This window comes from Schistocerca piceifrons, chromosome X, assembly GCF_021461385.2.
Source record: "Schistocerca piceifrons isolate TAMUIC-IGC-003096 chromosome X, iqSchPice1.1, whole genome shotgun sequence".
Classification (NCBI taxonomy): Eukaryota; Metazoa; Arthropoda; class Insecta; order Orthoptera; family Acrididae; genus Schistocerca; species Schistocerca piceifrons.
The window spans coordinates 787,412,482-787,437,583 of NC_060149.1; the positions used below are offsets into that span (position 1 = coordinate 787,412,482).

At 36.8% G+C, this 25,102-nt stretch overlaps 1 protein-coding gene across 2 annotated transcripts in view; it reads right to left on the reverse strand.

Moving 5' to 3' along the window:
• Window positions 1-1,767: 1,767 nt before the first annotated feature.
• The window catches only part of LOC124722875 (ankyrin-3-like), an 898,463-nt gene continuing 875,128 nt past the window's right edge, over window positions 1,768-25,102 (reverse strand). For both annotated transcript variants that reach the window (XM_047248010.1, XM_047248011.1), the window contains exons 37-38: window positions 13,919-13,997; window positions 1,768-4,064 (exon numbers count right to left, since the gene is read on the reverse strand). In XM_047248010.1, the coding sequence (XP_047103966.1) occupies window positions 3,980-4,064; window positions 13,919-13,997 (164 nt within the window). In that variant the 3' untranslated portion in view covers window positions 1,768-3,979. The remainder of the gene's footprint in view (window positions 4,065-13,918; window positions 13,998-25,102) is intronic.

Genomic DNA, 25,102 nt, shown 5'->3' on the forward strand with positions numbered 1-25,102 from the left:
TCATCAGCTGTTTCCATTATTTATGTATAATCTGGTGTCCCATTGCTCCATGCTATACTTACATAACTCTAACAATTCTGAGTGCACTTTCTTCTGGAGTTAAAGATATTTTAGTACCAAATCATGTGGTATTCTATCATATGGTTTTTGTGTAATCTAACCATGTCACATTTCACCTCTGTTGCTTCACATTCTTAGGTATTAGCTTATCGAGGACTAATATATCTATATGAATCCTTGAAACACGATTTCTGTTCTACTGGAAGAAGATTATTACTGAAACTTCCTGGCAGATTAAAACTGTGTGCCCGACCGAGACTCGAACTCGGGACCTTTGCCTTTCGCGGGCAAGTGCTCTACCATCTGAGCTACCAAAGCACAACTCACGCCCGGTACTCACAGCTTTACGCCAGGAAGTTTCGTATCAGCGCACACTCCGCTGCAGAGTGAAAATCTCGTTCAAGATTATTACTATTGTATTATTTTGGTAACTCTAGGATTACTGCAACGGTACCTCATCTTCTATGGTCATTGTAATATTAACTGCAAAGAGTAAAGAAAATGGATGTTTAAATGTCATAGATGGCCTAACAATTTTAATTTTGCCAATAAAAGTACATGCATAAATAAATAAGTAAATAAAATTATCTAGCCATGTATTGTGCCTCAACAGAATGCTTTCTGCCAAGTTTATCCACTTAAAAAGTGTGTCCTGCCATGTTTATCTATCACTGTTGCTCTTTCATTACTGTAGCAGCAGTAAGTAAACAAGATGAAACATTTTGCATGGATATGAAAGGAATGATCATACAGTTAGTCATTGGTAAAGCAAGTGTCAGACTTTAGTTGATTGACAGGACACTTGTTATGCATCCCATCTTAGAATATTGTTCAAGTCTGTGAGACCCATACCAAACTGGACTAACTGGGGAAACTGAACATATTCAAATATGGGCAGCATGAATGGTCACAGGTTTACTTGACTCAGGGGAGAGCCATACGCATTTGCTAAAAAAACTGAAATAGCAAGCCCTTGAAGGTAGAAGCAAATTATTCTGAAAAATACTACTCACAAGTTTCAAGAAGCAACTAGTATTAAGAGACGATATCATTCAGCCCCCTATGTATTGCTCATGTAGGAACCCCGAAGACCTGAATAGACTAACTAAAGCACACACGGAGGCATTTAAGCAGTTTTTCTTCCCTTGCTCCATGTTGTATGGGGTTACCCGAAGTTGGTTGGTTCCTTTGAAGCATCCTAGTCCTGTTCTCCTTTTGATATAAAATATGTGAGATAAAATTGAACACATGTCTTGGAGTAAGTCTCCACCATGAAATATACAGAAACTGTGTGTTTCAGTTCAGGCTGCCTGAGAGTGTACACTACATTGGCTAGTTAGCTGTTTATGATTTGGAAAGAACAGCACCCCATTGTTTAATATCTGCTTTACGATGTGGAAAGAACAGCATTGCATTGTGTAATATGCGCTATGGGCATCTTTTGTTTATTTAATGCTACTAATACCTTCCACATCACATTTAAACCTTCTTGAAATATAATCCTGAATGCAAATACAGTTTGTGTTAAGAGTATAACTGCCATAGCTGCTGAATTAAGGAAAACTAGAAGAAGTGATATTCTCTGGATAAATAACTTACAGTTCCTTTTATGATTCACTTAACTAGTTAATACCATTCTATCTATGCCTTCTCTAAAATGTATTGTGAGAGGGGTTGGGTTGTTTTTGTTCAGTTAAAATGAAGAAATATTATATCTGTAAGCTTTATTTCTTTGTCAAAACTCTCAGCCAATAAAAACATCAGCTGTAATCACATTCTGTTCATTCAGTACAATTTCATCATTAGTAGAAATAACATGCATCACTGGAAAACAAAGCACAGTCCATCATAGATTTCTTAGCTAAGAAAACTCTTCTTTTAAAAAATAACAACAGTTCTTTTCTTCTTAACTGCTATCTGATGAATTATTAAATAATTCACAATGCAGCCTTCATTCAACATGCTAGGATATGGGAAACAAACAGGATGAGTTCTGAAATGTGTTGACATTCTTAACTTTAAACTGTTTTCTAAAAACTACCATTTAAGCAAATGTATGCAATGATTATGGTAAAAATATTAATACCAGTTGACACCATTAAAATCATCCAGAATAAATGCTTCCCTTGCAACTCATAGGTTTACATCAGAAGACAATGAACGTTCAGTGATGAGTCCCAAAGCCACTGTTGCTGTGTTTTCTATGCCTAAAGAAATAAAGCAGGTTACCATGACCCATACAATAACATAAATTAGCACAACAGAGACGATTGAATGAGTTAATATCACAATAGAACTTCTTTTTTACATTTTGCCATTTTCCACACCACTGAGAATTATGTCACATATTGTGAAGCTGACAAGATGGATCGTGTTACTTTCCAGGGTAATCACAAGCAAATTTAAAACACATGAAAAATTTTGTTTGGAAGTTATTCTAGGAGATAACACAGAAATTTTAATCTCGTTGTTAACACATTCATTAATAATTGTATTTAATGTTAACTTGTAATTGCAACATTTATAGAATTTCAACATATCCCAGGCATGCCTGATACAGCACAACAAATATGAAGGCAAAATTGATAAATAATTCCTTAGTAATTTAGCAAGTGGAATAGTTCAGTACTTGGCAGTATTTCCACCAGCCTACAAAGAGATTATAGTTAGTAGCTGTACTTGATTTATGATTTATTTCCATTCGCATTAGCCCACTGAGCAAACATTTAAGCATTTTATTGCTTCATAAAATATAAAATTGCGTCCTGAAAAGTTGGTAATTTTTACATACGAATGCAGCATTAAAATTATGTCTGCAGAATTTTATTTTTATATATTTATTTTTTATAGTGTTGTTCAAACTTTCTTGAGCAATCTCATAATATTTTGTCAACTACAAAACCATATGTTTATGAACATATTATGGTACTGTAATAGCTTGTACTGGTGCAAATTTCTTCAGTTCTAAACCTGAACTTGAATTATTTGTAGTCAAATATTACATATCGTTTGTATAACTTCACATTCCTCCTTTCTGCTTAGGTGAGTGGTGTGCTCGTAAGTCTAAGAACATATTCACAATGACAATAACCTTATACTGATAAAAGTTCTTCCACTTTCTTTGTAAAGCACTTTGCAGGTTCAGAATCGTTTTTATCTCACAATGAATGGGCATTATGAATTGGCAGGCCATATTACATTTTTGCTTAATTCATTTGAAATCTCACAAATGAAGAAAATTGTCAGAGTAACAATTGTTTCATGATATGAATAACTGGTAATATCAAGTTTTTTGTGACATGAATAAACTGCCTTTTCATGTTTTAGTTTTTTCACTTTACCACATTGAAGCATCAAAGGATTTGAGATACACTATGCAAAACTATTTACATAGTATCCAGTTTGAATATGAGGATGAGGTTGTATGTTCCAACAACAAAGACAGAGGAAATTATATTAATGCACTCTCTGTATGAATATTACAACAACAAAGAATTTGACAGAGAGAAACTTCTAGGTATAAAAAGGACCATTTGACACAAAGATAGTGTCTAAAATATATTCATTTACATAGTATTTTCACTGGGCCTCTCAGTTTCAGTGACAATAATTGTCACTAGCTGTTACATCACAAACAGTAAATCAGACACAGAAATATTAAAAATTATTGTATGAACAGAGTGTTGTTGTTTAATGTCCTCTGTGTAGATACAGATATGAAGTAATACACAGAAGCAGTTCCATATAGTTAATAATTTTATTATGAAAAATGCATGAAGTTTATTGTTTTATGTGTTTCATCTAAAGTGAGATTATAAGTGATGTCAGGAAAATGCTGTGCATTTTCATTTTATCTGACACACGTTTCTGCCACTTATGATAGAGATCAATGTTATTTCCACAGTAATCGTCTTCACTTTCACTGTGTTCTTTTGTCGTCAGTAATATCTTTCTTGTCAGCTTCTGGTGCTGATGATGAGATGGTTGGTGTTGATGTTCTGTCACTGGGAAAGAAAAACAGAAAAATGTATTGTTTTTTTAGGATTCATTAATGAATGCAACTAAGACTTATGGATATAACAATTCTGCTACAACTTCTTCGATTTTTTCCCCCTGAAATTGTGAAGTAAATGGACATCAAATAATAATTTAGATCTACAATAGACATTGACTGCAAGAAAAATTGATCTCAGTTTTATTTCCACAGCTCTAGTTCAAAATGGATGGTGTTAGTCAAATCTCAGTTATTATATTGAACTTTCTCACTACATGTTATTTCCCCAACCTCTCCACACAACTATATTTCTACCCATGCAAGTGTATGGTTTCAGTATCATACCCCCAGAACATAAAATGTCCATGATCTTACATGCTTTAATTTCATTGCAGCATATGTTGCAAAAGAACACATTTTCTTTGAAATTCAATTTCGAAGTGAACACCGATTGGACTGTAACATTTTTTCAGTAAGATAGTACTATAAAAAGTTACAAAGACTACTGACACAACAAACTGTTGTATATATAAATGGATGACTTGTCAACGCATATACTAGTAATGAGATATGTGCATGTATGCATGCAACAAAGGCAGTATCTTGTTCAACCCCACTGTGCCAATTTATCAAGGAAATAAAAAGTGTCTGAAGAAAAAAGTGTGTGCTGTTTTAAAGAAATCTTAAGTGTGGTACTTCAGAATAACTTCTTCCAATGTAGTGGCAATTGTGTTGTGGAACATGGGTGCTTTGGGTGATAAAAACGGGACACTTTGGCTCTCAATAAAGGAAGATTGTTGGACTGTAGTTAATTGGAGTAAATGTACAAAGACTGTATTTGTGTATCAAGTTTATTATCTGCATCAAGAGCAACAGCTTCTAAGATGATGATGGCATAAATAACTTTCGGTAACACAGCAACAAAGGACTTACATGGATGTAAACTAATCATCTGTGAATAAAACTGATGAGCACAGAAAATGATTGTCACAAAAAGTGTAGTTATTGCACCACTGTTGATGTCAGTAATCCAACAAAGTGTTCAGACAAAGAGTTTCTGCAGTCAGCTTCCAATACAAGATGTCTAAAAAGGACATTGGTACTTAGATACCACAAATAATTCGTTGGTAACAAGCACAAAGAATTTGTTGGCAATAAGCAAAGGTTCAAAATGTTAGCAATATGAACCAATTAGGATAAAAGTGTGATTTTAACCACTGACTCATTCTTCACTTTGTTTTGCATAACCAAGGTATGTAGATGTTTGAAAAATCCTGTGTCAGACAGCTTACTTTGAGTTATTAGTATAATATGCCTCTGTGATGGTATGAACCTGAGTTTTGTGGTATTTCCGTAATATTCCAGTTACTTTCTAAGGATGAACTACGGGCTATATTGTAAGGACAGTTTCGATAACCTAATGCCTTCTGTAGTCCATATATTCTTATTGCCCATGTAGGGTTCTATCTTTAAGGACAACAATTTACCAATTTGTACTGCTAGCTATGTTCACATATTAGTTGATGATCATGAACTTAAACACTTACTCTGGCCTGTTCAATAACTTTAATCAAAGATTACTGAGAATCTGTGGTAAGTTTCACTGTAGAGCATTCCTTGTAAACTTACCCCACATTCTCATGGACAGAAGAAGCTGCAGCACATCAGAATTATTGCTATAACATTTATCCATTCCAGCATTAAAGACAAGCCTATAGAACACCATAACTAGATTCACTTTTTAGATTTTCCAAAACTTTTACTAATATAGGGTAAATGTCACAATGGTCTGTTAAAAAAGCAATGTCAATTTCCTGCCATATCCTTCACCAATACCAGTTTGTGCAACATCTCTAGTCACTTTGTCATCAATTTAATGTTAAAAACTGCTCATCCTTCCTTTTTGACCAGCCTCTTGGTATGAAATATTATTGACTTCTAGGGCAGAAGCAACGGAGACTCGACCAGCCACAGCAAGTTTGGTAGGTATATGGATGGAGTCCATATGCCAGCCTAGCTGATGTTGTACCTTCCTCACTGAACGATAATTAGCATCTATTTATGTCACATCAATAGTCCTCACAAAAAGTGAGATAGAAAAGGAAACAGCTTATGGATGACAAATATCTGACTGAATATGTTTTGGGGAGGGAACTATAGCAGAGGTTTTCAGTTCTAAAAAGAAGAGAGGAACATCAACATCTCTTACAGAGAGCATAATAACCCTGATGAAACATTATCATTGATTATTTTCAAAGAAAACTGTTCTTTACAACCATTGGAATACTAACAGTACAACACCTTTTTCTTAAATAACTGAAATGGTACAATGGATTAGAAATAGTCGACCATCATACTAAGCATGTCTGTTGGAGAATTTCTCATTTCTCATCAGAGGGTTGTCATTGTTATGTCATTTATACATATTACTAAATTGAAGCTCCCCCTTCCCCCCATGTTTTTCTGTCTGTATGTGGAGGGTAATCACAGGTACTAAAGTAGGGATTCCGGTATGGTTCTAACAAACAGAAAGGCTGATTCATAAAAAAGGTTTGTGCATAACATTTATTACTGTTAAGTCAAACAAACTGTCTGACCATGAATACTTAAGGTTACCCATGTGAAGTTGGGGTGGATCACTAGTAGCTTCGCCCGCATCTCGTGGTCGTGCGGTAGCGTTCTCGCTTCCCACGCCCGGGTTCCCGGGTTCGATTCCCAGCGGGGTCAGGGATTTTCTCTGCCTCGTGATGGCTGGGTGTTGTGTGCTGTCCTTAGGTTAGTTAGGTTTAAGTAGTTCTAAGTTCTAGGGGACTGTTGACCATAGCTGTTAAGTCCCATAGTGCTCAGAGCCATTTTCGAACTAGTAGCTTCCAAACACAACTATTATTAGTATTTTCTCGTTTCTCTTCCTCTCTCAATCTTTTTCAATTATATTCTCAATCTTCCTTATTCATCTTCTGTGCTTTTCTGTTCCTTCATGATCTTTGATTTTTCATTGCCTTCTCAGGCAGTCATCATCCACTATACACCCCCAGTTGCATCTGACCGTCCCAATTTTTTTAGTGAAAAAGAATGTAAATGTTTGCTATAGCCATGAGACACATTTGTAATTAAATCATGTGTTTGAGATTTTAAAGCAATGCATTACAAGTGGTATAACATTACATGAGAAAATAACAACATACAAACTCCTGAAGGCTCTTCCATCACACAAATTTAGGTTTTCCATGGTTTCCTTAACTGCTTAAGGTGGATGCCAGGGTGGTTCCTTTGATATGAGCATGTGGTTCATTTCTAATGACATCATCAATAGACTCTTAAAGCCTATTGTTACCTTTTTAAAGTTAACTGACAGCCAAGAGAATCGAAGTGTAATTAAAACAGCAAACATGTGACATAACGTGAGAAGTCGTCGGGGAAAAATATATACTTGCACTGAAATTAGAAGTATGCAGTACAGTAATACAATAAACATATAAAAGACGAATAACAGCAACAATAATAATAAAATATTAGTGTTGATATAATATCAATCTGTAAAAAATAGAAATGACTATACCATTTTCCAGTTTAAAGTGACAAAAGAAGCATAACAGAGGGAAGAGAATAAAGAAGCAGAAGAAGAAGAAGTTTGTTGTGCGGGAACAGAATCAGGAAGAACAAATACATTGTTAGGCATAGCAGTAACGAAAAATGCAACAGCAGTAGTATTATTTCGTGAGATTACACAAAGACATACAGATAACTATCAATAAAAAAAGGAATGTAGGGTAACAAAAGTGATGGAGCATGAAGGTGTGGTCAACCGATGTCCAGAAAAAGATGTGTAATAATCAGGACAGAACAGGGAGGGGCCATTTATACTGAAAGGATGTAGTGGATTTATCAAGAGCACTTGATAATGAATGGGCCTTATATCATTTTTGTGAAGGAGTGTGCTCATATGGTTAGTTACTCTAGTAACAAAGGCTAATCTTACAGAATGAGGGCAAAGTTCTTCATTCTTCTCATTTGCATAATTAATACAGTTTCATTTGGAGGCCCTAAGTTACAGTGGTTTGTGAAGAACCTTCTACCACACACTGTAAGGCAGCATGGAAAATACACATGTAGGTGTAGAATTGCAGTAGAATTTGCATTGGCAGGCTCTCTGTGAACAATTTTGTACTTAGGAAATGAATCTGTCATTTGCTGTCAAACACTGTTTATTTAAATTTTTGCCACTTCTGAGATCAGTATCAACTAACATCTGGCACTGCAACAATTCCATAACTGTTATTGCAGAGGAAGTCTCACAGTGTAGAGATAATGTGAAACAATCTGTACCAGTCATTTGCATAATATGTGAATTACTATCCGCACACTTTTTCTTTGACTCTTAGGTATTTGGTTCTTAATCAGCTGAGGTCTGAAGACTCAGAACAAATTGCATATCTTCTCTGGTAAGCATAAACTTGACAAAGTGTTTTGCTGTAGTAGTTATACGGCATAGGAACCACTTATTTATAATTTAATATTTTTGTAGTGAAGATTATTATTCACTTTATAAGGCACTTTCAGTTTCAGTTATATGACCACTAGTCAGCTCTGCAGATCATATTTTACCTTTGCCAATACTCCCACATGAAACATCTAGTGTGGGCTTCATTTCTCTGACTGTGGCCGTTGTCACTGAAGGTAAAATCTTGTGAATTGTTCGGCCATATCATATTCATCTTCAAACTTTTCCAAAACTCAATTTTTGTTCCCACCACAGGGATCCTCCTCCTGGAGTCTTCCAATATCCTCAAGCAGCTGAAAGCTGTCACAAACGGTGTCACAAGGCTGCAGCAGTCGCACCCTCTGAAACTGCATTTGTTCTTGGAGATTTCAGCTGTTTCCTGGACTATTATTAAAATCTATATCCTGTTCATATTGTTCTTGGTGTTTCACTACTGCAGATTTTACATTCTTTTTCTACCTCGTGTGGCATTTGACCATCTGTCGGTAGACCCCGTATGCCAAACGCTAAAATGAAATCTGACACAAAGGATCATATGAAAATAAAAAAAATAAAAATAGGCTATCAGCCTACAGAAAGTAAAGTTTTATTGGAAAGAGTCTAGCATCCCAAATATCTGTCACACTCAGAAAATACTGTCTTCCAAATGTAGACAATTGAAAGAAGAACTACAGTAAAATCTTCACCAGCATAACAATTACAAAAAATTGAATTAAATGATTTCAGCTTTCTACTCCATTTTGGTGCCAGTATGGTCACTGAGTGATTAGACAGATTGCTTTGATCTATTTACTGACTTAATGTAAGACCAAAACTTCCTAATTTGTTTGTTCACACTGCAAAAAATTGAGAAAATAAATTGTTAAATATTAGGTTATGAAAAAGGAGAGCTACTCTCATACTATTTCTTGTCAACACATCTGCAGTTGTTATTTTTATACATTTTCTATCAATTTTGAAGAAGCTACAACTTCTTCTTCAGGCACTTCAGCAGCACAAGTATACCTGATTAATGTACATCAGGATCCTCTGGTGTGGTAACCATAACACTCAGTCTATCTTAAGCAGTCTAATAAAAACAATAAACAGCTGAATACAATCTAATAAAAGCAATAAACATAGTTGAGTGGAGAAAAAATTGTAAAGAAATAGCCTCTATTCCCCATAACAAAACTTCTTAAGATTTTCTGTCAGATTGATACAGAATTTTACTTTTGAATTTATTGGACACTTCATGACTGGTTCTCCTTACTCTCATTTTGACTTCATTAAGATTCTGTTTATCTAACAGGCTTTGTATATTTAAAGCAATGGTAAAGCTCCCTCTGTTTTCAGAGCAGCTTTCCAGTGAGTCTGTTGAAACACATTGCTCATTCCCTTACCTCACAACTTTGCTCAGCACAAATATGTCTACACGTACCATACAATACTCTTGGAAGTCCATTTATACTCAATTTTTTTCAGTCTCAGAGATGAAAGCTTCATATTTGTTTGCTCAGGTAATCAGAAATCCATTTCTAGTTGCTCTTGCTAATCAGAAACATCTGCATTCTTAGCAAAACCTTCCATTAGTGATGCTGCAGTGGTATTATAAATACTGATTCCCAGCTCTATGTTAACTGAATTGAAAAGTTAGGATTTTTTACAATCAGGAGATCTCAGATGTTACCTCAGGAGTCAGTTCTCCGATTCACTGCTGAAGGTAATTTTCAGATAAGTTATTTACAACAATATTGGATGAGTCCCTGTAACTACCAACTGCCTTACTTACTTGCATCTCCCAGTTAATTGAAATCTCCCCCTAATACTAAAATATGACCAGGAAATTTGTGCATGGTGTCCATTAAGTTTTCACTGAAAAGTTCCATCACTACAGCACTTGAGGTAGGGGTCTCTAAGAGCACCTTATTATCATGTTTGATACACCTTTCATGTTTATCTTCCTCCAAATTATTTCACACTTGTTCTAACCTCACTAGATGTTATCTTAATATTTAGGACTAAAAACATGCCTCCACCACCAGCATCCATTCTATCCTTGTGTTATACATTAAAATCAGAATTTTCGTTCCTCTGCATTCTGTTTCAACAATTTTCCATAAATTCTGATTTTATGCACATGTACATGTGATATTATTCTAAACTGGGTAGTAAAACACTGGAAACAACATACATGTCTCACAAATTGGACATTGTCACCACTGAAGTACCTTCACTTCTTTCACTACTGTTGCATGTGTAGGACTATGAAATTGTTCCCTCCTTCATTGATAACTCATAAAATCTAGTTGAAGAACGTATGCTATTGCATTACATGAAGTACAGGGTGGCACAGTTAAAAGCAGCCCTTCACTCCTTTGAATGTGAATACAATATTTTGACTTCTGAAACAGAGTAAGCAGCTACAACAATGGGCAGTTTTAGGAAATAATCAACTGTTAGCATTTGTGTCAGCATTTCAGTTTATTTAATCAGTTAAGTTAGACATTTCTCTTAGCGACCTGGAAAATGAATTTCTTGATGGAAGAAAGAATTGAAATTATGGAAGCATAAAGAAAACAGGTTCAATTAAGGAAACTCACAAAATTTTTGGGATCAAGTATCCCGATAGAGAAATACCAGCAAAGAGAACAATACAGAGTCTATAAAAATTGGTGCACCTATGGATCTGTGCAAAATGAAAAACGACAAAGAATTCCTTCAGTGCAGACACCAAAAGTTATTGCAGACATTCACCGGAGAATTATTCAGAAGCCAAGTATGTCTACATGTAAATTGGTGCAACAGACGCATGAACGTAGGAAGAGTGCTAGCGGATATTGAAAAGTCTCAATTTGAAGCCCTATAATGTGATGGTTGTGCAGCACTTATGGGAGAATGACAGTCAGAAATGTATAGATTACTGTACATGGCTTTTGGATAACATCAGTGATGGTTTGTTAGACCCTTCCGTTACATCATGAGTGATGAAGCATCGTTTCACCTTTCTGGTCAAGAGACTTCACTGAACATAAGATAGTGGGCAGCAGAGAACCCTAATATAGTGTGTCAGCAACCACTCCACAATGAAAAAATCTGGATATGTTGCGGTGTACCAGGAAAGCGCATCATTAGAGCGACATTTTTTTGACACTACCCTAAAAACGGTTGTATATATTGAAATTTTTGATACATTTTGTGCTCAACTCACTGTATATGAAAGACAACACTGCTTCTTGCAGCGAGATGGAGCAACATGCTACACATGTTAGGTTGCACTGGGAAAATTCCACGATGTCTTCACTGAGGAATGAACTGTCAGCAAATATTTATGGCCACCAAGTTCATCGAATTTAACATGTGATTTTTTTTCCTGTGGGGACACTTGAAGAGCAAGGTCCATGAAGCAAATCCACCCACAATACAGGAACTGAAAGACAGTATCAGCTGTGAAGTTTCCACCATCAGTATCCAAACTTTGTCGGGTGTATCTGAATATGCTTAGACGTGCACAGCTGTGTATTGATGTTTCTGACTGCATGTGTCAGAGGATGATGTCCGATGGATTGAAGAATGTTTTGTGTGCAGTCTCTGTAAGTCTACCAACCATATGGAAAGTTCTGAGAAGATGTTTTCTGTACAAGCCCTACTGATTACAACTTGTGCAGGCTCTCAACCCCAATGACAAAGAGAGGCATCTCACATTTTGTGGTTATGTGCTAGCAAAGATGGAGGATGACGTGTGTAATTTTTAGTCAACAGACACAATGTTCGCATATGGACTTTGGAAAATTCACCTTCACCATTGCAACATGAAAGAGACTCACTGAAGATCAACTTGCTCCATGCTGTATCCTGTACAAAAGCTGATGGACCATATGGACCATTTTTCTTTGCAGAAACACCTGTAACGGGAATCATGTACCTGGACGTGTTGGAACAATGGCTGTTCCTTCAAGTTATGGAAGATTCCCAGTACTTTATTTTCCAATAGGATGGAGCTTCGCCCCATCGGCACTGTGATGTATGAGGCTTCTTAAATGACTCCCTTCCTCAATGCTGGTCAGTCACAGGAGATCTGAGGATTTGGCTCTGCAATTCTGACCATTGAGACCTCCTGATCTCACACTCTGTGACTATTTCTTATGGGGTCATGTGAAGGAAGCTGTTTATGTCCCACCTCTACCAACCACTCTGAATGATCTGTGGAACTGGATCACTGCTGCCATGCACTCAGTAACGGCAGATATGCTTTTGCGTGGCTATCGCGTTGATGTTTTCCATAAACCAACGGTGGCCACATTGAACATTTATTAAATTTCTAATTATTAAATAATTATTAAAAACTAATTAATTACAACTTATTAAATTTGTTATATTGATATCAAACATTATGAAAAAAAACTTTGAAACTTCCTTTTTTCTTTGGTATAAAGCTTGTTTATTTAGGATTTGTACTTGAATAAAGATGAAGTTTTGAAAATGGGTCCATTATCTAGAATAACCCTGTATAATCTCAACTTCTTGTCATTATTTTCTTAGCCTTATTTCATATTTCAATATGCCCATTACATATGTCAAGATAATACTAGTGCTTAACCACATCCTGGATTTTTGACTGTTTTAATACCAATACTTAGCTGATCTACAGAATTAAAAATAATGATAAAAATACTTTTTTAATGATTTTAATTAATGGGTGTGTGGGCTGCAAATGAAATTTTACTGCTTTGGCTGTCTTCTTTGACATAAAATATATTAAACATATTTGTGGCTCAATACAGCTTCAGTGTGAAAATTTAAAGGTATGTTGTTTAAGACCCAATTCTTTCATTTCAGGTAATGACTTGTGTATGGGGTGAAAATACAATGGTTCAGATACCATGTACCTTGTTCAGCTGCCCTTCTGCCTCCCCCTCCCCCCCCCCCCCCCCCCCCCAAATCTCTGCCATTTCATAACATATCAGGTGAACTACTTCACTGGTCAAAAGAATGCAAAAGGAAACTATTAACAATAGGATAATTCTTTGCAAAGCAAGCAATGTTTTGGTGACTGCAGCACTGTAAATTTTTAATAGACCACCACAATTCTTGTGCAACTTTAACTTGGTTTTCTCTTTGGAACAATGAAGTGTGAATATGACACTCCGAGTGTACACTTAATTTCACTGATATATAGGTAAACATCAGATCTTTGGACCGAGAAAAAGAAAGTTTAAAAGTCAAATTACAATGTTCATGTTCTGGTTTATGTACATATCTATCATTCACCACTTCCTCTATATTGTGAGTGGTTCTCTTTCATTCCATTGTTTGTAAATCATTATGTATGTGATAGTAAATTCACACATTTAATTGTAATGTATCAATATAGGAAGTCTTACCCAGCATCTTGCATTTCCCTGCTAGGGCATTCTCCCTGGGATGTTCCTGATTGGGCAAGAGATTCATCTTCCTGCTCATCTGTAAATAAGTCAATATATAATGTTTTTATTTTTTTCTTGCAGAATTTTGTGAGACTTTGTTTTATATAATAAAAATTCACAAAACATGATTCTTCAAAAGACTGTAAATTTAATGCAATATTATATACGCTTCATTGTAAGATACACAAGTTGCAGTAGCACCAGTATAAGAGATAATCAGGAATACCTCTATAGTAACAGCACACTGAATTTCTTTTTCCGAAAAAATAAATAAATATCACCCCAATAGAAAGTCCTGAAAGTAAATGGATAGTCTTCTTTTTTATTTCTTCTAAAATATGGTGTAGATCTAAATTTATGTTTAAATGAGAAAAGGAACTGTTTTATGTATTCATCTCCACAAATTCCTTGGTCAATTAGCAATTGTCTGATTACTTTCTTTTTTACTCTTATACAACTATCTATGCAAAAGCTACACATTTTGTATAAATCAAATAAACAATTGATTTACTGTTGGCTTACATCTTCCTGTCTAAGGCCTCTTCTTTATGTTGGACTAAAAAGTTTCTCAATCAACATTTTTCTAGGCCATCAGCTTGAACATCCCTTTGTTTTATGCAGAATGTCTTTTAGGTTCAAACTCTATCTGTCTATTCTGGCCGTCTCAAAATAAGTTTTTTCTCTACATAAGTACAGATGTATTGCAGGAAACTTTCAACAAGATCACAGTACATTTTCCCCCTCCCCCATGCCACCTTTCATTCTTTTTTCTATGTTAAACTTTATTAATCACCTCAGATGCCAAAAAAGTTTATTAAAAATCATATTCCAACTTCTCTTTTTTCCTTACTGAAATGTATTACTTAATGATATATGTACTTTGATGCCAGGTCTCAACCTTTTTTGTCCATGCTGAATTTTATCCTTCCCTAGTTACTACTTGTACAGAGTAATTTAATTTCTACTACCCACATTTTTCTCTGTCAAAAATATGCTTATTTCCTGTATTTTGTCATCATCATCATCATCATCATTTAAGACTGATTATGCCTTTCAGCGTTCAGTCTGGAGCATAGCCCCCCTTATAAAATTCCTCCATAATCCCCTATTCAGTGCTAACATTGGTGCCTCTTCTGGTGTTAAACCTATTACTTCAAAATCATTCTTAACCGAATCCAGGTACCTTCTCCTTGGTCTGCCCCGACTCCTCCTACCCTCTACTGTTGAACCCATGAGTCTCTTGGGTAACCTTGCTTCTCCCATGCGTGTAACATGACCCCACCATCTAAGCCTGTTCGCCCTGACTGCTACATCTATAGAGTTCATTCTCAGTTTTTCTTTGATTTCCTCATTGTGGACACCCTCCTGCCATTGTTCCCATCTACTAGTGCCTGCAATCATCCTAGCTACTTTCATATCCGTAACCTCAACCTTATTGATAAGGTAACCTGAATCCACCCAGCTTTCGCTCCCATACAACAAAGTTGGTCGAAAGATTGAACGGTGCACAGATAACTTAGTCTTGGTACTGACTTCCTTCTTGCAGAAGAGAGTAGATCGTAGCTGAGCGCTCACTGCATTAGCCTTGCTACACCTCGCTTCCAGTTCTTTCACTATGTTGCCATCCTGTGAGAATATGCATCCTAAGTACTTGAAACCGTCCACCTGTTCTAACTTTGTTCCTCCTATTTGGCACTCAATCCGTTTATATTTCTTTCCCACTGACATTACTTTCGTTTTGGAGATGCTAATCTTCATACCATAGTCCTTACATTTCTGATCTAGCTCTGAAATATTACTCTGCAAACTTTCAATCGAATCTGCCATCACAACTAAGTCATCCGCATATGCAAGACTGCTTATTTTGTGTTCACATATATTAATCTCACCCAGCCAGTCTATTGTTTTCAACATATGATCCATAAATAATATGAACAACAGTGGAGACAGGTTGCAGCCTTGTCTTACCCCTGAAACTACTCTGAACCATGAACTCAGTTTACCGTCAACTCTAACTGCTGCCTGACTATCCATGTAAAGACCTTTAATTGCTTGCAAAAGTTTGCCTCCTATTCCATAATCTCGTAGAACAGACAATAAGTTCCTCCTAGGAACCCGGTCATATGCCTTTTCTAGATCTATAAAGCATAGATACAATTCCCTGTTCCACTCATAACACTTCTCCATTATTTGTCGTAAGCTACAGATCTGGTCCTGACAACATCTAAGAGGCCTAAACCCACACTGATTTTCATCCAATTGCTCCTCAACTAATACTCGCACATTCCTTTCAACAATACCTGAGAAGATTTTACCCACAATGCTGATTAAAGAGATACCTCTGTAGTTGTTAGAATCTTTTCTGTTTCCATGTTTAAAGATTGGTGTGATTACTGCTTTTGTCCAGTCTGATGGAACCTGTCCCGACTCCCAGGCCATTTCAATTATCCTGTGTAGCCATTTAAGACCTGACATTCCACTGTACTTGATGAGTTCCGACTTAATTTCATCCACCCCAGCTGCTTTATTGCACTGCAATATATTGACCATTTTCTCCACTTCCTCAAACGTGATCCTATTTCCATCATCATTCATATCCCATTCTACCTCGAAATCTGAAACATTACTGATCGTATTTTCACCTAGATTGAGCAACTCTTCAAAATATTCCCTCCATCTGCCCAAGGCATCCACAGGATTCACCAGCGGTTTTCCTGACCTGTCCAAAATACTTGTCATTTCCTTCTTACCTCCCTTTCGAAGACTGCTAATTACACTCCAGAATGGTTTTCCAGCAGCTTGACCCAATGTCTCCAACCTGTTTCCAAAGTCTTCCCAAGATTTCTTCTTGGATGCTGCAATTATCTGTTTGGCTTTGTTTCTTTCTTCAACATAACTTTCTCTGTCTACCTGAGTTCTAGTATGTAGCCATTTTTTATACGCCAAGGAATCTCAAAAAGTTTGGCAAATTATAATTTTTATTTTTAGGTGTCAGTCCATGATGTCAGTTTTCAGTATTGTACTATGATGTAATGACTAAAAAATACGAAGTTTGTGATTGGTTCATAGCCTACTTGCTGACTGGAATTTGGCAGATTGTTTTAAGTAACCACTCAAAGGATCAGCTTTTGTACCTCATGTCTCCATCCCCTCTGCCTCCCTCCTTCCCATCCCCCTCCTCCACAGAGACATATAATCTTAGTCTTAGTCTCTCATACTTATATTGTGATCTAGATCATCTCTGCACTATGCTGCCATGAAGTAAAAGCTCATCTTAAAAACAAAGCTAAAGATTATGTTTACATGGAACCAGTACATTTCCCAGTGGATGTTTCACTTTGGTTTGCCTAATACATTTAATGTATAATTAAGTATATTAAGACTCATAGTATTAGGCCAAATCAAATCCCATTTTGGCAGATTCTTGATAAATACTGCATAGAATATGAGCAATAACTCTATGAACAACAGCTGTAATGTAAGTGGAACCTGTAAGTAACAGACATTAATTTGTTTTGGATATTGTAGTGGATCTTTATGGAATTGAGTGTGAACTGCATTTGAAGAAAGGTGATAGTACTTTTATTGTACAAGTATAATCAGGATTTCCTTTTGTGGTAACATGTGAATGCAAAGCCTCTCTCCATTATTTAGTTTCTCAAAGCTTTGCATTTAATTTTCTAAGAGTTCTGGCACAGTGAGTGGAAACTGACAATAAAAATGCATTCAAATTGTATGATCAGAAGAGTAAATGGAGAGGTAAGTTTCAAGAAACAAATGTTATTGTTCAGATCAGTATTAAAGATAGAAATAATCATTATGTTTTGGTGTTTTTTTTTCATTAGAATGTGCTGTAAAGTGCATTTATGTTGTTACAGGTAATACAGTCATGCTACCAGATAAGACTAGCCAGGGGCATAATAGACATGTGACACATGGGTTAAATTATTACACGTTAGTGAAAAACCATCCGTGACTCTTGCCTCCATCTGCAGGTACACCTACAAAGGAATTACAAGAAATTACAGAAAAGCATATTGCTGGTACTTCTGGGTAACAACAGTGCAAGTACTGCACCAGTACAGGTATAATTTCCAATGACACAAATCTCACCTGTGGACATGACTAGTTCATTAAACAATTTTCTATGAACAACTTGTAGCTACATTAGCACAATGAAAGATGTTAAGAAAAAAGAAATTATAACATATGAATGCAACAGACATAGCAAAATATGTATTTTATGTTTATCATGCAAATATGCAAACATATTAAATACACTTCTAAATTTGTTTAAGGAAAGTGGCCAGAACCATCACTTTTATGCACTGAAAATGAAATATTCTCATTGCCCATGATGAGATACTGAAGTGTAATCCATCATAAAACATTATTGTATTTAGATTCACAGTGAAGTAACAGTAAAGAGTTAAGTGACAGAGGACAGATAATTTTAAAATTACTTAAAAATAATATCTTTTGTACAGCTAAATCTGATAAAATTTGTTATGAGCCTAATATCTCTGATATGACCCTAATATCTTTGATATTCAATTTTTCAGAAGAATTTCTTGTAAAAATATTTAAGCATATGCTGCTGAATGAACACTGTGTATACACAATGATACAGTGGAAATTTGGATGTTTATTTTCTGTTTTGTCTTGATGAAAAAGGGAAAATATATCTTGTTACACCTGTGAAAAGTTGAAATTGTGTGCATTACAACACTAGCAGGCAGTTGGTATAAGTGAAATTCCCTGCGCGGGTACCTGGAATTTTAACAATTGCAAACAAAGCCTTCTGCTCCACCTTTCTGTTCATACAACCTTGTGAAAGGAATGCTTTTGAATGGTAAAGGTCAACTGAATTTATAAATGTATTCCATCTCTTTTATCACTTAATTATTGGAAAGTGTTATGCACAAATACAGAAAATGTTGTTTACATTGTACTTTATTCTGTGAATACCAAAGTCAATTCTCCCAGTATGATCCCAGTGGACTTTCAGGGACAGATATAATTAAAAATCGTACTTGTACAAAAAATATCTATTATAGTATATTATCTCATAACAGAACATCTAAATTCATTCAATGCTGTACAGCTACAAGGCAGCTGTTTATTGCCTCTGGGCCTGGTTGAAGCCATGTTGTATCATGCAGTAATTGCTCCAGATTTGGGACCTATCCATCCTGATCACGCAACAAAAATCTATATAAGAAATAGATTTTCTTTCCATGATGATCAACAATATGCAAGATTCTCATTCCACTGAGAGAATCCATGGGCAATGTGGTTAGTGCTGTACCAACAACAAGTATGTGATGGAAATGTTATGCTCTTTGAATTTATTCACAAATTTGCATTATAAATTCTTCTGATAGGTGATTTCAGTTAGATGCTACGTGACAAACACAGCAAAAAGGTCACATAACATGGTTCCACTTTCTGTTACAGTGTGTTCAGTCATGAGTATCCTGTTCATACTTCTGCCTATGGCAATAGAGGGAAAAATTTATTTGTGAATGATGCAATTAAGTGTGAAACTATATATTTCAACTGAAATTACTAATCAGAAACAATGTATTAGTAATGGACACACCAATTATAAACAAATTTAAATTTCACTTTCAATAGGTATTAATTTTAGATACCTACAATACTGAAAAATTATTTTTCTTCTTTCCTTAACTGGTGAATTCCTACATGTGTCTTAGTTTAACCCCAGTGCTTGCATGTGATTAAGTTATATTTGAATATATGTAATTATAATTATGTTGAGTCTACATGATTATTATGATGCACTGACGATAATTGTTCTGTTAGCTGAAACCCAGATCTGCAATAAAAAATACAGATGATATTACAACTGAGGCTGACCTCCTTTCTGTCCTGGAAAATTCAGATTGTCTGAAACAATAATAACTGACCAAGGGACAAATTTTATGTCTGATTTAATGAACCACTTATGCCTACTATTGCACATTAAGAAACTTTGAACCAATGCTTTCCACCAACAGGCAAACAGTCAAATGGAGAAAATCCATCGCACAACTGCAAAAATGTGAAACTAATACAACTTAAATCACAATGACTTCAATGCCCTACTTCCATACATCACAGGAATATATAATTTGAAATTCCACAAAATTGAAATTCCCCTTTTGAGTTCTGAAAGCTTCCCCCAGAAAGTGATATTATGTCAGTGAAAAACGTCTGTAAAAGGTTAAAAACTATTTGGTGACAGGTGAAAAAGATGAGCACCAAAGCTTTCACATGGCAAGACACAACCTGTAATAAGAAAGTAGTGTTATCCAAGTATCATGTGAGCAAATGGGTAATAATGACAAACTTGTATATACCAAAAGGAAAGACAAGAAAGTTTGTGACACTTTAACTTGGACCTTATCAGGTGATAGGAATGACATCACCTGTTAACATCAAATTGCAACTTTCAACTAGCCCCACAGTAGTGTATATCAGTCATATTCATCCTTTTAAGGGAACCATAGAGGTGCTGTATCCATTGTCCAAAGTCTCTTTAGAAGAGGGGAGGGGAATATCTGGGAGAAAGGAAGAAGGAAAAGATTAGGCAAGAAAAAGAAGACAGTCCTGAAGTTATCCTGACACATCGCTACACACTTAGAACATGAGCAAGAATAATAAACTAACAACAGGATTTCCCCTTCCTTTAGGACACATGATTTTACCCCAGGATTAGAAGAAGCAGTTCCAGCACCAGGTATCAGGCTCTGGGTGAAAAGGAAAATGAACATTGGGAACTTCGTTATACTAAATCAACAATGCTGTTGCAGGGTGGTAGAAGCCCTCAAGTTACATCCTCTAACAAGTGGTGTCTTGTTTACATGGCAGCTGGACGTGATGTCAGGCCAATAGTGGACCCTAAGGTTAGATTGCAACATTTCTCAACTGGAGAATGGAATTCAGTGGTTACAAAACACATTTGACAAATTAAAATGCACAATACACAACCAATTTGGTGGTTGGAAAACTCATTTGACAAATTACAATGCACAATACCCAACCGGGCAAGTTTCAGTTATATGTAGGGAGAGTATCAGTTGTGGTGGTCAGCTTTTGCATGACCGCAGAGGCAGCTACATCAGACTACAGAGTTAGTCTCATGAGAGTGCCAAAAAAAAAAAAAAAAAAAAGAGATTGGCTAAACACAGGTGGTTGGATCTTGAAATAGTTTTCAGAACAGCCAATGTGGGGGGACCTAGGTAAGATTAACAAGACATCAGAAGTACAGGCGGAGGTGGATGGGAACTAGGAAACAGTAGAATTACATATTACTCAGCTCACCAGTCTGGAAAAATGCATAGTAAACAATACTACACAGCTGTGTGCCTTCACCACAATGCTAATGTCCCATATTCAGGCACCAGCAGATACAACTAATCATGACTTACGCATACTTAGGGACCGTATGGATAATGTAGATACGCTGATAGTGACTGCAAAATTTTTCCACAACCTTGTAGACAGTATTGCTGATGCATCCACTGACAGCACTGCAGGCTTTTAATACTAATATTGCTACCACCAGATTAATTCCTGGAAGGATTACAGAAAAACAAATGGATGTACCCACTCCTTTAGAGCTACTAACAGCAGTAGAGGAAGAAATTTTATAAGTCTACTACCGTATGGCCACAGTTACCAGTATACAAGTAGGCACTGCTTGAAAATTCATATTCAAATACTGTTAACTTGTAAGGACTGTGGGTTTGAGTATTATGTCCTCCACACATACCACATAGTGCGGAAAGCCCTACAAAAATTCGTACAATTGAAAGTGCACGAAATACTATTGGTGACCCCGAATGGACAATCCCACGCCCTGCTCCCTCTGCAGGAATTACTACACCACCAAGCCAGGCGAATCATCATCTGCCCTGCAAAACAGGTATGTACCATTCCCAGGTCATGTGAGTTTACCTTGTTTCACCACCAGAAATCTGTGATAGAATGTCCAAAGGAAGTAATGACAGACTAATCAGAGTTTTTCTGATGAGTAGATCTACACTGGCTATACTCCGTAGCACACTACACAGCTATTATCTGTACTTTTTATGAGCAAAATTGACAAAGCAGCACACAGTGAATAGAACTACAAAGCTGTAGGATGTTCATCAATGGTAATCAATGTGGTACATCTGGACTGACATTCGAATTACCTGCCATCATAACAGGAACTACCACCCTGAATATAACCCAGACACTGATTTATGTACCTGACCATCAAAATTGTACTTATGGAAAACCTCACTTACCTAAATCACACATCAATCGTGACTCTACTTACCTACTCAAATCAAATGTTAGCTACACAAAACTGACGCATATCTACCGACACCTTTTAGACCACATACAAAAGTACTGTACTGAATATTATCTACTACTAGTAACTATAGGACCCTCAACCTCAGATGCCTGTGTGATTTTAGCAGTAATAGGAATCATATACTACTACTTCAAGTGCAAAGTAGCACAAATCAAATCCCTGTGAACCTTCAACCTACAAGGTCAAACCAGTCATAACAGCACCAACAAGGAGCAGTTTAATGAAGGACAAAGTGAACCATGAACAAAGACCTCTGTATAGGACCATGTGCTGGTGAAGTTGGACAGAAAGTATAAATAGTGCTAAGGATAAAGTCACACCATGAGTGAAGGTGTAAATGTGTAGTATAAATAATTGTAAATAAACCAGTGTCTGTTTCAGCAGAATCCGAGGGCAAATTTTTTCCATAGAGGAAAAAAGTTAACATAGTGGGACTTGGAGCCACAGACAGAGCACCAGGACAGTAATCAGACCACACTTGAGTCACCAAAATGTCAGTCAGCAACCCACATGCTGAGAAGACCAACACCTCCTCTGTGTCACAACCTACCATATGAGAAAACCATGCCACTCACCAGGAAGCACTACAGACCGACCCAGTGCTGGTTATGATAAGTCATTGCCTCTAGTCAAGATAATTCAGCATGACACACAGAAGCTGCCACAACTGCAAAGTCAGTGGGGACTAGCTACATTTAAGCCCACCCAAACTAGTGTTGTATCACTTGAGCAGCTGGGCAGTTAGATAATGCTGAACCTGTATTGCTCAGCACTGTGCTGATGCACACACATCTACCACTGCCAGAATATGAGCTGCTGCCTACTACCTAGGCATCTGGATACCATGGCAGCCTCACACTTCACTGCCATGCTAGGAGCATGGTGTGAAGTTCCAGCCGTCCACTGTCTTGTCAGAGTATTAACAGACGATCTCTACACTTTGGGCACTGGTGTGTGATGCAGCCAGACTTTCTTGTAGCAACTGCTGTCAGCCACACCTTACCTAAATGGGGAACCCAAGAATTTAGCAAAGCTGCAGTAGCAGTAGCAGGGTGCACAGTCAGCAGCTGAGGACTGATGCACTGGGAAACGTTGTGATATTCACCTCGTCCTCCACTGTTACTTGCAGTTTCATGCCAATGATTGTAAACTAACTAAGTTATTGTACATTTGATCAGTTATTTTTCTGCTGCACACCTCATCCTTCTTCAGCAGAGAATCCTCATATCTAGCCATCTTGGAAATCCCATTGTAGCCATTGGTGCAGGAGGCAACCACCCTCGCCACCATTACATCTTGTATGTTGGTTCACTCAACAAGCTGTAAATCTTCTGGTCATAGATGTCACATGGCAACAGCACAACGGCATTTCCCTTATCTGCTGGAAGGACCACCATGTGATGGGTGTTCCCATAACTTGCATAGTACGTCCCTTTCCAGGGACGAAATATTACTCTTCTGAGATGGAGATCTCACAAGTGTGCAACATGTTTCATACATTATTTCTTCTGCTGTGTCACTGAGAAGAGATCTAACAGATTCTTCAACAGCACTACTGAAATAAATTAAAGGCAAGGTTATAGGTGTAGGTGTGAAGTTGAAGCCTTTCCAAAGTAATGACAGCAGCACATAGTCCAAAACATTCTCTGTAAAATTGACTATGGAGTGTCAAAAATCATCTACGTCCAGTGATTTCACTAACATGAGGCCAAACTTTACTGACTGTATTGAAGTTGTCACTCTGACAAACACCAGAATGGGGTCACTGTCCCAGCACTTCAGAAAAAAAAAAAAAATCTTAACAATCTAGCTAATTTACTCCGTAACTTCATGCAGACAGTTCAATGACACATCATGTGTGGAAAAGCATTGTATTGTTGAAGAATTGCATCATGATACCGTTGCACATGAGTAACATGTGAGGACTCAGGATGTCCATGATGTACTGTTGTGCCATTAGAGTTTCTTTCCTCAATACCTACCACCCATGACCTAATGTCACACTTGTGGTTCTCCACACTATGAGGTCAGGAAGACCACTGCACTTATTCTCCAAAACATTGGAACAATGAGACCTCTCTCCAGGTCATGATCACACTTACTGATGATGGTCATCTGGGGTAGTGCAGAACAGTGATTCATTGGTGAAAACAAAGAGATGCCATCGTCAGCATTCCCAGTCATGGTATTCCTCCAAGCACAGTCATCTGTGATGCAGTGTTAATGGCAGGCTATATGCAGGGTAGTAATTACTCAGTGTGACTACTGCTTATCTCTAACCAATGGTGCAGGATGACAGAATGTTGCAAAAAGTCCATTACTCTTTCAGATACAGTCACAAATGTGAAGGGGTTATGGTGTGCTCAGTGCACTCTCCAGTAATGCTCTCTCATTGTGGTCTGAACATTGACATCGATTATACCTGCCCTCACATTCCTGTACAGTCAAACACTGGGCCACTGTCACCGTTGAATGGCCCCCCAACTCTGGATACTGTATGATTCAACCAGGCTGCCAAATGGAGACTCACAATGATGCCTCCATTCCAACTCTGTCAGGTGCTAATAATGCTTTCTCACTTGAGCATACAGCATCTCCCAGTCCTTCACAGTGATCACTCAACATTTGACACTTTTCATGTCCCTTATATACCTTACCAGGCCTGGTAACAATGCTAAACACAAATGACAATGTTCTCTTGTAGTCTTTCTACCTGTCACATTGTTGTTGTGTAGAAGTAAATGTAGGAAGTTACATTGTCATAAGACCATGTT